Below are 18,430 nucleotides of genomic sequence, written 5' to 3' on the forward strand. Positions count from 1 at the left end.
TTCATGGGAATGAGGTCCTAACACATTCCTTGGCCTGTGTTTCTCTCAGCTTCTCTGAAATGACCCGATAGGGTAAAATTTCTCCACATTTCTTCCAGCACTAATGATCTCTGCTTCTAGGAGTCCTGTGCAGAAATTTAAAGAGAGTTTGTGAGTTGTTCTTCTTTTTAATCTTCAAGAAATCCATCTTGTAGGAAGCCAGAAAGAAGACACTAGGGGTGGAACAGACAAAAAAGAGAGAGAGAGAGAGAGAGAGAGAAGGGAAGGCAAGATTATGCCACAGAGGGAGAGCTGGGCAGAAGAAGGGAAAACTCACATATAGAAAAGGACACTAATGATAGGGAAAGAAATTTTATTTTCAAGCTTTTAAGAGAATAATACAAACAACAGAGAGTTTTAAAAAACCCTAAAAACTAGTTTAAAAAAGTACTTGACAGTGTCCCTTTAATACCCATGGATGGCGCGGCCATTGTGCATTGACAATGAGAAACTGTGCAGGTGACCACCCCAGTGGCCTTGCTGGCAAGGCCCCAGGAACCAGCAGTCTGGGCTGGAGGGACAGTGCTCCCTGACAGGGTCCCTGGGCCCTGCCTCGCTGCATGGGAGGGACTGGGGAGTATGTAGCACTGAGGGATTACACCCTCGGGTGAGGGTCCCAAGTTGCAAGGAATACTTAGATTGGTCTCCACTCCACTCCTTGGGACGCATCCAGCCAATTTCTTCCCATCTGCTACAACAGCTATCCTGGGGGGCCCCTGGGTGGGAGGTGCTCTGCCCTAGGGGGCCCTGGGTCTCTGCATGCGCCAAAGCAGGAGAAGGCATGACATTGAGCATGTCCTGGCCATGGGCAGGGTTGGGTAGTTGGGAAAGTCGCTCCTGGATTGACAGCTTTGAAGGCTGAAGCCACAGCAGCAGGACTGTGCTTGAGATACCCACAGGAAATCTGTACTTTTCTCTAGTTGTGTGTGTGTGTGTGTGTTTCTTGTAAACATCTTTGAGCCAAACCACCAGAAAATAAAGTAACAAGGGCACAAAAAGACACCCATCTCCAAACCTAAACCCTCTTTGAGCCCATCTGAAACTGGGAGTTCCCGGTTTGGAAGGAAGCCGAAATCTCCCTCCCTCTGGGGGCTCACACCAACATCTCCCTCCCTGCACCTTGCCCCAGAGCCCCTAAAGCCATCTGAGTCAGGAATCCTGCCCACCCAGATGAGCCCAGGAGCCACAAATGCCATCTGTCATCCTTGCCAGCCCATACCCATCCCTCTCCCTCCCCACCACTGCCCCAAAAACAGCCCAGGGAGAAACAAACAAACTCAAGGGGAAAACAAGGCAGGCTACAGTGCTTTTCCTTTGCACACTCTTTGCCCCTTTGCATTTTTTCTCCCACCACTTGCGCACACAGGGACGCCACCGCTGCCACCTCACCGTCGCCCTTCCCAAGCCTCCTTTTCTCCCAGGTGCCCTCACCCGAGGGCAGTAATCCCAGGCGGATGGGCACATCTGGGATTTTTGTCTTTGTGTTTTGTTACGTTCAAGCTGTATTGCGCTTCCTTGTTGAGTTTGTACTGGTTCTTCTTGCTCTTGTTGGAGGATGGGGGTTGACCGATTAGAATCACGAAAAGCGCCCTGGACACCCGACTCACTCGCTCCAGCTCTGACCCTGCCTCCAGGGCCCCCACGAGGCCCACCGCCTTCTGCCTGCCCTCTGCTCCGGCCCCTGGGATGCCACTTTGCCTCCCCACACCTGCTCCCCAGACTGTGGCCTGCCAGGCCTTGGCCCCTTCCTGGCCCAGCCTCCCCATCTCTGTGCATGGTCACGGCCTCCTTTCCAGGTCTCTCGCCTCACACTGTCGTGACCCTCATGACAAGCTCCCGGCTCCCGCCCTGGGGGCCCCGCTGTTCATGAGGTCGTAAGTGACTCAAGATGTGCAGGATGGTGTAAGCACAGTGGTGATCGGACAGAGGGCCTGAGGGGTGGCTGGCCGCCCTGGTAGGGCCTTCCTCAGGGCCGGGGGCGCCCACAGCCTCCTCTTCAGAGGAGGGGACATCGGCCTGGGTGGATGAGGAGGTCCGGGGGTTTGTCCTGCCTCCTGACTTTTGATCTTCCAGGTCTTTCGTCCTGTCATAGTTCAGCACTTTCCACTGCTGGTTGACAGCCTGCCACCGTTTAAAGATGCGGTACACAGAGGGTCCCTCGTGCACGATGAGACCTGGAGGGGCAGGGAGGGAGAGAGAAAAGGACAAGAAAGAGACAGGACGTCACTGCTGGAAAAATGGTCTCCCTATGCTTACACACAGATGTACACATTGGGGCAAGCTGGATTTGTATCGATTTGATTTGTTCTTTTCAAACCTCCCTTTCAGATCTGAGCCCCTGTATGCCTAGGCTTCACGAGTCTTCAGAAATAGAAGGTGGAAGGCTACCACACGAGTTCAGGAAATGGTCCAGTGCCTACATGCAACACGTTTGCCCACCTCTCCTCCACCCCTCCCACTTCTTGGCTTGACAAAACCCCAAATCATCATCTGTTGAGGCATAATATAAATATATTTTCCTCCCTCTACCATGTAGCCATGGCACCAGGCATTGAGCAGATGTTGAATGAACCGTGTGCTTTCAAAGGCACCATGAAAGATACCAAGGGTCATTCCATACCTGCTAGATGATGTCTGGAATTACATTGGTTAACTCTTCGCTATTTAACAAATAGTCGAATTCTCTTGAAACACACCCCTGGGAAAGAGAACTTTGACACAGTTCTACTGGCCAGAAGCAGTGCAGAGTCAGAAAGAGGCCATACCAGACAACCGGAAGATAAATATTATGTGCCTACTACGTGCCAAGCACTAGGTGTAGTGCAGTGAGCAGGACAGGCAGAGTCCTGCCCTCCAAGAGCTTATATTCTAGCAGAGAGACAATAGCAGGCACATAACCAAACTGATAAGACTATTTCAGGTGATGACAAATGCTATAAGGAAGATGAAATAGGGTTAAATAGCCACTGGCTGCAGATACTGAGGGTCCTGCTTTATCGAAAGGATGGTGAATAAGGAGGTGGTATTTACATTGAGACATAAATGATGAGAAGGGGGGGGACCATGCCAAGATCTGGAGAGAGAGCATGTTGGTGGTAGGAACTGCTAGTGCGAAGGCCAGGAGGTGGGAATGGAATGCACGTGCATCAGAAAGAAGGTCAACGTGGCCAGGGTGCGGTGATGAGCAGGAACTACAAGGAGATAAGGGGGCACAGAGGGGCACAATATGATGAGGCCTTATAAGCCATGGCAAGGGATTTCTGTTTTGTCCTGAGTATAATGGGAAGCCATTGAAGGGTTTTAAGGGAGGGGTGAGGGGTGATGTGATCTAGTTTACCCTGCAGAAAGCTCATTCTGGCTCCTGTGAAACAATAAACTGATGAGGGAGAACAGCAGGAACAGGCGACCAAGCAGGAAGTGATGTAGTGATTCAGGCAGGAACGGATGGTGGTCTCTACCAGGGTTATAGCAGTGGGTTGCATGAAAAATTGTGTGGTCAGGACGTATGTAGAGGCAGAGCTCACAGGCTTGCTGACAGATAAGTTGTGAGTCAAGTGAAAAATCTGGACAGCCCAGGAGCTTTTGGCCAACAATACACTAGTGGTGTGCCATTTACTGAGATGTGGATAGCATGAGGGCGGAGGGGGGAGGATTTATGTGGTGGTGGCCATGACTATATTAGTTTCCTACTGTTGTTGTAATAAATGACCACACACTCAGTGGCTTAAAACACACAAGTGTTCTCTTATAGTTCTGGAGACAGAAGTCTATAGAGAAGGTATCAGAGGCCTGCTTCTTTCTGGTGGCTTTGAGAGGAGAATCCATCTTCTTGCCTTTAAGCTTCTAGAAGACACCTGCATTCCCTGTCTCTTTCCTACATCACTCCACCTCTTTGTTCCAATGTCACATCTCCTACCCTTCTGTCATTGTCTCTTTCTGCATCTCTCTTATAAGAACCTTGTGATTACAAGTCCACCCAGGTGACCCAGAATACCCTCCCCATTTCAAGAGTCTTAAATTAGTCATGTCTGCAAGTCTCTTTTGCCATAAAAGGTCACATTAACAGGCTCCAGGGATTAGGACCTGGATCTTTGGGGGGTCATTATTCAGCCTACCACAGTGATTAATAGTTATATTTTGATTATGGTAAATTTAAGATGTCTGTTAGAAATGTCACTGGAAGGGCCAGGTATACAGTTGAACATATGAGTCTGAAGGTTAGAGAGAGGTCTGGCCTGGAGGTAGAAGTCATCAGTGTAGAGGTAGAATCTGAAGTCTCAGGAATGGCCCAGGAAGGCAGACAGATTAGAAAAGAGGGACAATGACAGATTCCTGGGCCTTTTGATAGATAGAATTTTGGCGGAGGTAGAGCCAGCAAAGGAGGTCCTGAATGAGCAATAAATGGCATAGAAGCAAGACCAGCAAGTGTAAAGACCCAGAAGTCTAGAGAAGGACACATTTCAATAAAAAGAGTGTGCTAACTCTTAAATTCTGTTGAGAAAACAGCTCATGTGGAATGAGGGGTGACCACTGCCTTGGTGGGCACAGGTGGAAGGAGGTTGATAGAAAATCAAGTAGTTCTCATCCAAGTGTCTTTTTCTTCTATGATTCATCAGCTAAGATGGAAGGGATACAGGAGGAAGTGTTGAAGATTATTGGGGAGAAGAAAAAGGGGGAAATGATTATCTTAGAAAAGTGGGAGACTGAATTTACAAAGGAGATATGGTAGAATTGTCTGACAGTGCTCAGCAACCATTTGAGGTTTGTGGCCACAAATTTGAGGTGAGTTGTATAGTTTTTCTCCATAACTTCAACTGCTGGCTAGGTGCACCTATGGAGTAAGAAAGTTGGGTTTCATTAGTGTAGACTTTTTCTGTGAAAGAAAGACAAGTAAGAGAAGACATAAGATTTACAGATGTTGGCAAGGGAGGGATTATTAAACTGGCCCATGGAGTCTGAGCTGGAGAGGAGGAAAGGGATACACAAAAGTGATAAAGAATAATGAAAAAAGGAAAACTGGAAAGTAATAGGGTCAATGCCAAGAGTTCTCTTTGAAGTTATAGAATTGCTAGAGTCAGTGAGCTACAAGGATAGGGGTGTGGAGTGATGGGCAGAGTGGGATGTTTAAATCCAGATTTTGGAAGTGGTGTTTTTCTTGGTGATGATGAGGTCTAGGGAATGTCCACTTGAGCAGAGGCTGAGGTGGGCTAGAGGAAAAGGCTTGTGGAGTAAAGAGATAACCAAAGAGTTGGACAAGTTGTCTGTATCAGCCATCCTCAGTGCTATTAGGCCAAATGTCCCCTTTTTATAATAGGTATAGTTTAATATTCCCTTTCCTATCCTGAAGTGAAATTCATAACGTAATATAAGCTACTATGGTTTCTTTTTAAAAAATAAATTAATATAATGCACTGACAAATAATGTAAAAAAGAACAAAGGAGACGTTATTTAGACCAGACAATATAAATTTCAGCATAAATTCTAGGGCACAACTACATTAGAAAACAAACAAAAACCTCAAACATTTCTGAAATGCCCCCCCTAGGAGATGGTACCACCTCCACTGAGAGGCACTGATCATAGAGATGCTGAAGACAAGAATAGTGGGAGGGAGTGCATGAACCAGCTGCACCCAGGAATGGGAGGAGTGAGTAGGTGGCCAACAGCCAACAGCATCAACAAGGGGAAAGGGACAATCAAATATGATGATATGCACTTCAAAGGGGCTGGGGCTTCTGAAGGATAAAGGAAGAGAGGTGGTTTGGAAGGGGTGATGGAGAATAAGAAGGATGCGGACCTCACCTCCAGTCCCCGTATAATACAGCATATGGGAGAAAAAGCAGCTACCACTTGAGAAAGCAAGAAACAGTGTCCTCAGAAGAAGCTGTTTCCATGAAAGGAACACTCAGAGAAGTTGCTGGTGACAGGCGATGACGTCCAGAGGAAGGGCTGGGAAGATGAAGCCAGCTAAGGGATGAGCAGAATAGGAAAGTGATGATTGTCCATATTGTGAGAGTGGTGCAGGAAGCCGGGCCCTGTGATGGGGAGTGAGATGACTCGGGATTCACCCTGCAGCAACTGTCAGTGTAGGGATGGCTGCTGGCCTGGCCTCTGGAGGGAAGAGCTGACTCACAGGAGCAAACAGTGATGAGTCACTCCAGCATCCTCAATGTCAAGCAAAGAGACCAGATGGAAACCTCTCAGTGCTTCTCCAACCTTGAACATACTGTGATTCTAGGAGACAAGATAGCCACCCACCACCGCTCTTTCTTCTAGTATGACAATAGTTCCTGAGATTGCACTCTGGCCACATGTTTTCAAAAGTTTGTTGGAGAGACCATCTCCCTGTGACCCAGTTGTTCCTAATCTTTTGGGTCACATGCCCCTTTGAGGATCTCATGAAGTCTAAGGACCATCTCCCTGGAACACAAACCAGACATATGAATTTAGGGTTCATATATCTTCTGAAGACCATCTATGGATCCCTATTTGTGGCCTGATTCTAGACAAGGAGACCTCCTCTCTGCCCCTTGTCTCATCACTCTCTCCCAGTGTACAGACCCTCATCACTTCCTTCAACCTTGTGAATATGAGTCCTGTGGCACTGCTTCATTCATATGTTGATTAGTTCCACAAGTTCTTTTCCCTGTGCGGTAAGCCCCTCGAGGACTGAGTCCAGGAATGGTTGAGGCCTGGGCAGTCAACACAGTAACAGGAGTTTAATGAAGCCTTGGTGATGATGGAGGAGATAGGGGCCTCAGGGAGAGAGAAGCAGAATCTTTTGAAGCCCCAAACTAACTCTTTCCAATAAGAGCCATACACTTGATTCTTAATTAGCTTCTTGATCACACAATTTTATCCTGATTGAAGAGGGTGGCTTAAATTTTTGGTCTGAATGCTGCCTTCTAATTATCTAACTGTCTAGTGATCAGGAAGTAATTAAACCACTTTAATGGATAGGAGGCTGAAGGGGGGAAAGTGCACCTGTTTTTGTAGATAATGCTTGTTTGGCAAAAGTGGGAAAAGCACAAACTACCTTATTTGCATCCACTCCCCTTAGTTCTTCCTCTGCTTCCCGCTCTACAAATTACTTATTGATTCCTTGGCTTGTGGAATAAAAAAAAAAAAAAAATGGAGGAAGATGGGTGGGGCTCATCTAATTGGGACAGTTGAAAATAGGCAAGTTGAAGAGTTGGGAGAGAAGGAAGATGAGTTGGAAATGGCAGTGGATGGAGAGAGAGGATGAAATAAGAATAGGAGGGAAAGAAGTTATTGGTGAAGGGAGGCAGAGAAATAGTAGAAGAGGATGGAACGTTATAATGCATGGCAATACCAGAAACTCAGTAAGTTTTGATTCACTGGGTGCTTCTCTCAAGTTGTTTTCTTTTTCTTTTTTTTTTTTTAAGTTTATTTATTTATTTAGAGAGAGAGCTTAGGTGGGGCAGAGAGAAAGGGAGAGTGAGAATCCCAAGCAGGCTCCGTGTTGTCAGTGCAGGGCCTGACGTGGGGCTTGATCTCACAAACTGTGAGATCATGACCTGAGCCGAAATCAAGAGTCAGATGCTTAACCAATTGAGCCACCTAGGCGCCCCTCTGGGGTTGTTTTCTATTTAATTTAATAGTTACCTTGTAACCACCCACAAGGTGCCCCACCCTGGGCTGTATTGTTGGGACATCCAGTCCCAGAAGAATTGCCACCTTCATCTCCCTAATGTCTCTCCACCTTTGGGGGCAACTCTTCCTCATAGAGCTGGAGGATCCTTAAGTGTCAGAACCCTTGCTTGTCATCATATCTCTCCCCTGAGCCTCCAGCTGAAGCGGCCCTTTGGTTAGCCCATGAGGAGCGAAGGAAGGTGGCCATTGTGAGTGGGTGGTCCTGTCTGCTTGGCTCCCTCTGCCCCTCAGTCACTGATGACACAGCTTTGTCAGGGAGTCCTCAATCCTCGGTTGGGATTGGCCTCCCAATCGTGGCCTGCTGAATTTTGGCCATTGGCTCTTGCTGTGTCCCAAGCAGTGAGATACAGTTTAATTCTATTTAGGTAATATTTCCTGAGTACCTACTATGTGCTTCTTTGAACACCTGTGATAGGACAAAAAAACTTGTTCTTATTATATACGGAGGTAACAGGCCAAGGTTAACTGAGAAGCCTGCAGAGAAGCCTCTGGCCCCTCAGCAATGCCAAAATCCCTTCTTCCCACCCCCTATTTCCTGCTACTATCCTCATCTAAGTGGCAAAAAAGTTGCAGACAATTCTACAACAGTGCTTCTCAAACTTTAGCATGCATCAAAATCAGCCAGGGACCTTGTTAGAACCCAGATTTCTGGGCTCTGGCCCAAGAGTCTGAATCAGTAGGTCTTGGTTGAGGCCTACGAATTTGCATTTCTAAGATGCTCTTGAGTGACACTGATCCTGCCTGTGTGTGGAGCACACTTGAGTAACACTGCCTAGAACATGACCCTTGTCGTGGCCTACTGCCTCATGGAAGGCTCGAGATTTTGATCAAATAAAGAGCTGTGGGTAATTTTTAAAAAATCTCTAGTTCCCGATGCAGTAGACATGAAGATGTGAGGTAGCTAAAGAAACGGATGCTTCTTCTTCTGGACCCAAAGAACTTTGGGTCCCATGTTTTAGAGGCAACTTGCCGGTGAACGTGCATCGGACATGCAGAGTATCTACCACTTTCTAGCCTTGTGGATTTAGGTAAGTCACTTCCTCTTCTGAGCCTCAGTATTTCTGTCAGTAAATTGGGACTGATACCACCTTTCTTATAGGGTTGTTATGAGATTAGATGAGGTAATGAGTCGTGTGTGCTGATGCCTGGCACTGTGCCTGGCCACATGATATTGAGTATTGGGGGGTGGGGTGGGGATGGAGATGACAAAAGAGAAAAAGCTCACTCATATCTTTTCCTCCTTCGCCAACCCTGTTCTCACGCACAAGCACCTGTTCTTCGTCTCCTAATTGTCCTTCCCAATCCTCAGTCTGAGTCATTGTTTACAGATGAACAAGATGCTGGAGCCAAAAGGAGCTCTGGAGGCCAGCTGATCCTGCAGATGTGCTGACAAGCCTCCACTCCTGCCTCCTCTCCCCCTGCCAGGAGCCTTCAGCAGTGCCAGTGGGGGAATGCTCCCCCCCTGCAGGGCTGTCCACTGTCACACAGCTGCGGGGCAGGACTTACACGGAAGGCTACCGCTGCCAAACTCCTCTTCCGGACATTACCCCTCAAGAGCCCAGCCCTGTCAGAATCTGCAGTAAAGAACCTGTCGGGCAAGTGTGGGGAAAGATCAGTCTAACCAGCTAGGGTTTTGGGTTTTTTTTTGTTTGTTTGTTTTGTTTTTTTTTGCAGGGGAGTGGGGTGGTTAGGAAGTGGCGTTGTGAGGTGACATTGGCAGCGCCTCCACCTCCCCAGTATTCATGGTGACAGCTTTGTGCTTCTCAGAAGTGTAACCAGAATGTTCTTCTGGGAGTCTCCCTATGGATGATGAGATGTGGATCCAGGGGCCTCATTTGGGCAGGCTCCCCTTGACTCAAATGCTTTGGGTCCTGGTTTGGCCTACTCTTTCAGCAATAAAGACCCAAAGGACAGAAGATACTGAAAGCCTTCGATGAGGGTGAAGCAAAATCACCTTCCCCTTCCGTTTCCATCCTGTTGATGCCTTGTCAGTGTCCAGGGAGAGGCTGTCCCCTTGGCAGTGACTTCTATTACAATTCCCTTCCTAGCGGGGTCCTTGCTGGACTGGTTGACCTTGGTCACGCCGTACAGAATGTCTCTAAACCCATCAGGGCCAGAACCTTGCTGGTCCCTCTGCCCACCCAGGGCATTGCAGAGACCTGTGAGAAGACCTCAGCTAGAAAATCATGAAGAGCACTGACGCCCCTTGAAATGAATGCGCTTGACTCGGTAGGACTGGGCAGGGAAGAGAGATGTCCTCGGAGCCCCAAATTTCCTGCATTGGTATATGTGAGGGGTCCATGCCTGCAACTGTGTGTGTGAAGCTGATTCCGAAGATACTGTAGCTTTTGCCTATGAGACTTCTCTACAAAGCTCAGGGCTCTCACTATCTGGACTGAAACTGCCAGAACTGCATTGCTCAGTCACTCTAGGTGATGGTGATGAAGGTCACAGTGGCGATGCTGATGATGGCAATGGTGACAATAGCAAGTACTTATTGAATGCTTGCTATGTTCTGTCACTCCAGCAGGGCTTTGCAAAAAATACAAATAAATACATAAATAAATAGGCTTTGCAAATCTAGTGTACCTCTCACAGAAAGCCCATAATGTAGGTGGTATTATCTGCACTTGACAGAAGAGGAAACTGAGCTTGGAGAGGCTTAGCATCCTGCGCACAGACACACAGCTTGTCCATGTTGGGGGAACGTACACTCAGGTTCATCTGAAACAGAACAGTGCTGTGTGCCTGGGCTGCTGCTGCCTCCATGCTGCAGGTCATGTGCTCCCCCAGAGACAGCAGTTATGGAGATCTTTTTTTATAATAATCTGTAGGTATGAGTATACAATTTCTACTTGAATTTCTAATAAGCTGTCTTTTGTACTTTGTGTTTTGATGTATATGTGTTATATTGTTATAATAGAGTAGTTAAGGATATGGGCTTTGAAATCAGATGAAACCAGGTTCTACTTGTATGGCCTTGGGTGATTTACCTCTTAGTCTCAATTTTTCTTATCAGGAAAGTGGGCATTTTAATAGTAACTACATCATAAGGTTATAGGGAATAAATAAGCTAATGCATGTAAAGTACTTTTTAGTGTTTGGTACATAATGAATAATAAATTTTGGTTCTTATTTTATTAGCATTATTACGAAGTAAGTTTCACATGGCTTCATCTCAAAGGAGTTATGTTAAAGTTACAAAAGTAGTTTATTTAAGCAAATATGCCCAAATTCTAAAAAGTGTTGTCTTTTAAAATCCTGGGATTTTAGGGACGCTTGGGTGGCTCAGTCGGTTGAGCGTCTGACTTTGGCTCAGGTCATGATCTCACGGTTCATGAGTTCAAACCTCACCATTGGGCTTGCTGCTCACAGCGTGAAGCCTGCTCTGTATTCTCTCTCTCTCTCTCTCTCTCTCTCTCTCTCTCTCTCTCTCAAAAATACTAATTAAACATTAAAAAATGTTTAAAAAAATAAAATAAAATAAAATAAAATAAAATAAAATAAAATAAAATCGAATCCTGGGATTTTAATTTTTGTTTTACAACTTTTTTTAGTAGAGTCACACCAAATGTGGGGCTTGAACTCATGACCCTGAGATCAAGAGTCACATGCTCTACCGACTGAGCCAGCCAGGTGCCCCTAAAATCCTGGCATTTTAAAAGATTACCCTGGCAAACTGGGACACTCTCTCTTAGGCTATCCTAGTTCAGAGCATTTCTGGAAATTTCTCAATGACATAGCCTGTGACAGACATGACTAACTGTCCACCAAAAACCCACTCTTCTCTTTCTCAGTACAGAGCCGCCACTGAGAAGGAATTACATTTTTAGCACTTTGCATCCACGGGGAGCCAGGTGACCAGCATTTCATGTGAACATGAATCAGGCCAAGGTTAAAGAATGGGTATGAGGGGGAAAGTGTGTGTGTGTGTGTGTGTGTGTGTGTGTGTGTGTGTGCCTTATCCGTGCTCACTTTTATTTTCTATTAGCTGGAGATAAAAGACTCAAGAGCCTAGGGGACTCTGGCCACAAAATGGAAGAAGCCTATGTCCCTGAATCTGTGTGAAGGAGAATCTCCCACTGATCAGGAGCTTCCTACTGCATTAAATCACTGAAATTATATACACTTATTATATGTGTAATTTGCTGGGGTTACACTAACTAAGATACCTTCAGCGCCAGGGAGCAGGCCATAAGAGAAAAGCAGATTTTGGCTCAGTGGCATATTTCATGTCACCCCTAAAATCTATAATTGGCTCAAGCAGCTACCTGATTTACCAGATTGGGGCTTTTTCTAGCCATAGACCCACTGTCAATGGACAGACACGCCATTGCCTGCAGACATGGCTGCAGGCATTTAAGACAGTTCCCAAGAGGTGTTCCTAAAATATTTTGAGCCCTGTCAGCACACTGCAATAAATGAATTGCCTCCCCAGGGGTCTCCTTTGAGGGGGACAGTGCTCACTTAGCGTGTCTGCTTCTAAATCCGTCATCTTCATTTTTGGAGCATCTAACAGCTCAGCAGTGGAGAGAGGTAGCCTTGCATAGGATGCCCTGGGTGGGGGGAGGCAGAGAGTGGGTAGACTAGGAGCTAACAGTTAATCTGGAAAGTTGGAGAAGCCACATGCATTTAAGGGAACATGCATTGAAACATCATCTTGCCCATTTATGTGGCTGGCACTTATCAGTTGTTTGGTCTGGCCAAACATTATTGGGAATCCACCCCCCCAAAGCCACAGTTGTCAACCTCTGAGAATTATGACATCTTCTCACAATGGAAGGGACTTCAGAATCCTAGAATGTCAGATCTAGAAGGACTTGCAAGTTATCCGGCTCAACCCTCTCATTTTATAAATGAGTTAACCGAGCTATAAAAAAAAAAACAAACATGAAGTAACTTACCCAAGGTCATCAAGGTTGTTAGTGGCTAATCTAGTCTTCAGACCTAAATTTCCTATTTCCCAGTCTCTCTAGGGCACCAGGCTGCCTTCTCCATATTTTCAGTTTCCTAATCAGGGAATTAAAAGGTTTGACAGATGGGGTCATTTCTAGCCTGAGGGAAGGAAGACAGGAAGGAATCTTTGTGCCATGTATGTGTTTTTAGTTAATGTGAATTAAAATTAAGTTTGAAAAATAATGTTTTTCTTCTCCTGCTGCTCCCCACCTTTGCCCACTTCCTATAAATCAGAATTTGAGTTCCTTTATCTCAGAGGGCAGGCACCAGTTATCTCTAAATTATAGGAAAGGACCTCAAGGAACAGCACACAGAGGAAGCTTTAACAAAAGATATCCTATAATTTTGTTAATTACCATAGTCCACTGTTTTAAAGGTTTGGAACAATCTCAGAAATGTTGTTTTCCTTCCTTTCCTTGACCACATCCTACTCACAAGTAAAAAACAAATAAACCAACATGATAAGCGTGAGGTCCGCATTTTTGCAGATTTGGCTTTTGGGTGGTCAATTTCTTGAGTCTGTAGAGTGAAAAAAAAATGTTTTTGGTGCCAAAGACCTTAATTAATTTGCTCTTGTTAAATCCTAATAACTTGACCCACTGGAGCAGAGACTGGCCCATTTGTTTGCTGCGAGATTCTGTCAAGCTTCTCTGCTGGGGCAGACAGCGTCATTAGAGATGACGGAAGAGGAGGCAGGTGTCATGAAGACATTCAATGTAATCAGATCTTCTCATTGAGAGGACACGGGTGAGGAAACCAAAAACCTTCCAGAAGAGGCACTGCTCCAAATAACAGCAGACTCTCAATTATATGAGGACATGAGGTCTGGCTCTCTAGGCTGTGACGGGCTTCTGGTTTTAACAGTACCAGCAAACCTTTACAGAGTGAGGAATAAACCTTTATCCTAGGGGAATCTACCTGACCAAGTGCTACCCAGCCAGGTCACTGATTTTTATGAACTCCTGCTCCTTTATGTATGCCATCTTTTCAACACTCTCAACAACCCTTGGAGGGTGGTATTACTATCCCATTTCTCAGATGAGAAAAGGAAAGCAGAGAGTGGTTATGCAAATCGCTTGAGGTCCCAAGGTTAGTAAGAAACTGAGCAATATGTTGCCCGACCATTATGCAGCATGCTCCCACCGCTCCTTCCAGAAACTCGCCACTCTGGGTTTTACGACTCATTCCCTCCTGTTTTCCTCATTCTCTGTCTTCATCCATCTTTTAAGTGTTTAATACTCCCCAGGTCTCCATCCTTAGCCACCCACTCTTTGAAAGCTCCTCCTAAGTTATCTTGTCAAAACCCACAGCTTTACCCACCTACTTGTTGACCCCCAAACCCATACTCAAGTTTTATTATCCAACTACCTACAGAAATCTTTCTTTACCTCCGCCCTTCTCTTTAGTCACCAATCCTCATCAGAACTGGTCCAGTGCCCTCAAATCCTTCCTCTATGAAAAAGAGGTCATAAAAGGCCCTTTCCTTCTTTCTACCCCTGCAAGGAGACTCTTCCCTGGCATAGCCTTCTCTTTGCAGCCCAAAATGCACTCCATGTGTCTTGCTTGTCTTCTACTGCAAACTCTTCACTTAGGAACTACCTCTTACCTCACCGCCTAGGTTTTAGGCTCACAGTGGTCCTTTTGTTTGGTGCTTTTGCCAAAGATACACCTTTGGTTCACCTTGGCTTCATCCAATTGCCAGCCCCACTCTCATGCTCAGCCATGGCATCCAGTCTCCACTCAAGCCAGAGCCCTGGGGTTTCTGCTTGCTTCAAAGTTCATACAGCCCTATCTCATCCACATCCTTAGTGCTTCCCAAAGTCATCCCATACACTTCTTCCCACTGCACTTTTTCACATTTCTTTTCTTTTTGTTCAGACTATGACAAGCATTTTCCAACCGGCCCCTCCCTGCCTCTCTAGTCTGTCCAGCTCTTGGCCATCCTCCCCATAGTTGCCAAAGTTATCTCTTTAAAACACACATACATCTGACCATACTTCTTTCCTATATAAAAGATTGAAAAGAAAGATTTCTTATCAATGCCGCTCTATCACCAACAGGGTAAAGTCTGAACTCCTTAGCACATGATTCCTGACACTGTGGGATTTGGCTCCACCAACCTCCATATCCTTATGGCCCATCACCCACTTTCCTACTCTGGCTCTTGACACTGAGCCATCCATACGAGCATGCTCCAAGTTTCCCAAGTGTACCTGGTTCTCTCAAGTCTCTGTGCTTCTACACATGCTAGTCCCTCTGCCTAGAATGTTCTTTCCCACTCTTCTGGACACACTTCGACCTATCTTTCAAAACTAGCTGAAGGATAGGGTTCCTTCCTTCATAAAGCTTTCCTGGACTCCTCCAAGAGAGAGTTAATTGCTCTCTGTTTTGTTCCCCCTTTCTCTACATCTTATCCCGGCTCCCACTGTGCTATGATTTATTTGTAGAGTATGAGCTCCTTGAGGGCAAAGATTCTTGTCTCATTCATTATTTTATTAAATTTCCCTAGTTTCAGGAACAAAACCAGACAGCCAGGAGATGCTACTGAATGAACAGATATGACCCTTCTGAGCCCCTTCTAACTCAGTCATCTTCTGTGTTCACTTATCTCTGTGTCCCAGCTCTTATTATTGACATAAATGATTAACTTGTCTACTACCCCAGTGAAATGTAAGATCCTTGAGAGCAAGTGACTCTCTTTTTGGGAGTGCCCTTTCAATAAATATTTTTTCATCAATGAATGGATTCCCTAAGTTCATGTTGACCAGGGGATTTAGCTTCCCCTGCCCAAATTCCCTTCACCAGAGGAGAGATAAACCACCCAGATTTCATCTCAACTTCTTAAGCCACTCTCTCAGTTGGTATCAGAATAGCCTGATCAAAAGGGAAGTGTAACAATGGCTAACTCCCAAGACCCTGAATACAGGACAGGAGCAGCTAGGGCTCACTAAATTTCTTATTGCTCAGCTATTACCCTATGGGTGAAGGTATTACTGGACCAATTTCCCCTCAAGCTGCCTCCCCATCTGAGCTCTGCATTTGCAATTCCACAGAGCAATCAGAGATAAAAAATAGGCAGTAGAAGCACCCTGGAATTGGAGCCCAAGGTTCTTGGTCCAATTCTCAGCTCTGCTATTTGTTTAGCTATGTGTCCTGGAGCACGATTACTTTAAAGCTTTTCTCACTTGTTAAATATGGATCATAATACTTACCCTGCTTATCTTTTAGGGTTATTGTGCCCTTTCTCAGTTCTTCTCTGCCTTTTAGGGATTTGGTGCTTTGCTCTGTCCACAGCAACTTAGTTTTGGTTTTTCACAGTGGCATGGATTGGTCTAGGAAGTTAGGACTCTAAGCTAAGAGATGTTTAATCTGTAGGGGTGGTTTGTATTCAAGAATGTACAACCTTTTCATATAACTAAGTCTAGAGCTATTGTCCACAACCCTGGGTCCATGCTGCATCCAACAGAGAATGCAGACCTTCCTGGCACCCATTTCAGGCAAAATCCTTTGGTGAAAACCAAAGACTTTTCCCTGGAGGCCAACCAGGTGGACATAGGCATGGATGGGGCTGATGTGGCTTCGTGGCAACAAGATGACCATGTCCCAGACTCTGCATCTTCTTAGCTTCATGGCAGAGAATATCTGCTGAGCTGGTGTTGGTGACCAATGGGGTGTCTCTTTGTGTCCTTCCCACCCTTAGGAGTTTTCCCTCAGAGTGCTGCTCTGATAACAAAAGTAAATCTATTTTTAAGTATTAATTAAAGCTATATATTTTATGTTTACTCAGATTCTTTACTATCTGAGGCCATTTAACAGTCTTACAGAATAGAAAATTTTTTCTTGGTGTCTGAAAACTAGTGAAAGTCCAAAGACTCATCTTAACAGATGGCCTTATTCCTTTCTTACTCAGCCTTTTGAGCTAACACACGGATAGACTCATTTTCCTTCTGATGATAGATTTTTATCAGGGACTGGGTTGCCCCATCCATCCAAGGAGCTTGGGTCTATGGATATGGATACTTTTATGTGACATCTTTTTTCAGCCAACATTTCTTGAGAACACTCACATTTCCCATTATCACTTCTACCTACTTTCCAGTAAGGAATCATCTCTTCCTCTGCCCACTCTTTCAGATCATCTTCTTCCACTTTCTTAGGACTTTTGGAAGGGAAACTTCCCCTTTCCCATGGAAATAAGTAAGTGACCAAGTTTTGAAACAGATGACCACCTTAATAGTAATATAGGTGCCACCCTGTAGCTCTCTTATCCATGTTGTCCATTTTTGTGCAGTAAGAAGGTCACATATGTCTCATTCTGGCTCACCTAGCCAGGTCTCTGTTCCCTTTTCCAGCTCCTCTTCCTCTCATTGGTCCAGTGAAACAGGTTTGTGTGGCCAGGAGTCCAGATTCATGGATAGAGATAGGAGGTGGTAGGACAGAGGTGATGGCATACTTCCTCCTTCTCTCAAAACAAGCTAGACCCTGGGTTGGCATTCTGTCTTGTTTGCCCTGGAAATCTGATAAGGTTAGTGTCAGCTGTGTTACAACATTCCTTGGGTTGGAAGTAACCCCTGACTGGTGGATGCTTCACTGTGAATATCTGGTGGGAGTCTGTAGCTTTAGGCTTCCCAGAGTACAGTGACACTTGTAACTGTGCATGACTCTTGTGGGGAAACTATGTCAAGGTGGACCCTGCACCCCTCGTTGTGGGTCTCCTCTCCTTCTTTCTAAGCTATTATGTTGGGGCTGAGAGACTAGCCCTACACTAGGTTATGGAATGCAGCAAGGACCCACCTGCAGAGAGGGTAAGCTGGACCTGCCTTGTGGAGGCTGTGGTTCCTGTCCTAAATTCCTCTAAGTGAGTCTAGTGCTAGCTGTGCTGTCTGGTAGTTCTGTGAGTCTAAATGCCTAGTTGAGGCTAAAAATAAATATACCCCTAGAGACATTGCAGGCTCCACCTGATTGCCTCTTTCAGAAAGTCCCTAAAAGGCTAATACTTTACAACCACTTATGCAGTACTGGGTGCTTTCCCTCAACTGGCCAGAACACTACAGAAGAGAAGTGACCAGTACCTGAACTTCACCCTTAAAACCACCATCATCACCACTGATTATCATCACCATCATCAAAATCACCATCATTTCAACCACCACAAGAATTTGTGCATTTCAACTACTATCCATTACCTTCCACTCTCTTGTTTAGGTCACATATTACTCTCTTTCTGATTTTGTCTCCTAGCATTTTCTTCTATGGACCACCTATCCTAGAAAAAAATGCTGAACTGAGAGTCCTCCTCTGCTGCCTGAGTCAGCCTAAGACAAATCCTTCAGTATAAGTTTCACCATCTGAAAAATGGAAAGAAAGTTATTGGCCCTGGGAAAATGCACTCAAATGGAATTAGCTCCCGTTATAATCAACAAAATGATAGAACAGTCTAAACTCTTTTAAGGTGAGCTAGTCTAAATATAAATATATCTGACCACTTTTGGACAGCACCAAAAGCAATTACAGTTCCTATGCATTCCCCTCTTGTCCGATGGCTGTCTCCAAGCAGTCATTGGCTTGTCAGAGCAGAATGGATAGATCATGGTGTGGCTTTGCACTCTGGGAAATTATATTCCTAAAAGCTTAGAAGGAATGAAAGCAATATTAAAACTCTCAATATTTAGCTTGTTGTGCTGCTTCCAGAAATCGGGTGACTGATGTATGTATGTACATAAGAGAGAGAATTTCAGAGACAGAAGTGGGCTAGGGGGA

The 18,430-nt window shown here is 45.5% G+C and overlaps 1 protein-coding gene across 1 annotated transcript in view; it reads right to left on the reverse strand.

Annotated features, from left to right (window-relative positions):
• Nucleotides 1–1,791: 1,791 nt before the first annotated feature.
• The window catches only part of MARCHF4 (membrane associated ring-CH-type finger 4), a 106,453-nt gene continuing 89,814 nt past the window's right edge, over nucleotides 1,792–18,430 (reverse strand). The window contains exon 4 of the mRNA XM_042953155.1: nucleotides 1,792–2,213. Coding sequence (XP_042809089.1) covers nucleotides 1,846–2,213 — 368 coding nt within the window. The 3' untranslated portion in view covers nucleotides 1,792–1,845. The remainder of the gene's footprint in view (nucleotides 2,214–18,430) is intronic.

This window comes from Panthera leo, chromosome C1 (genome assembly GCF_018350215.1).
Source record: "Panthera leo isolate Ple1 chromosome C1, P.leo_Ple1_pat1.1, whole genome shotgun sequence".
In the NCBI taxonomy this organism is placed as follows: Eukaryota; Metazoa; Chordata; class Mammalia; order Carnivora; family Felidae; genus Panthera; species Panthera leo.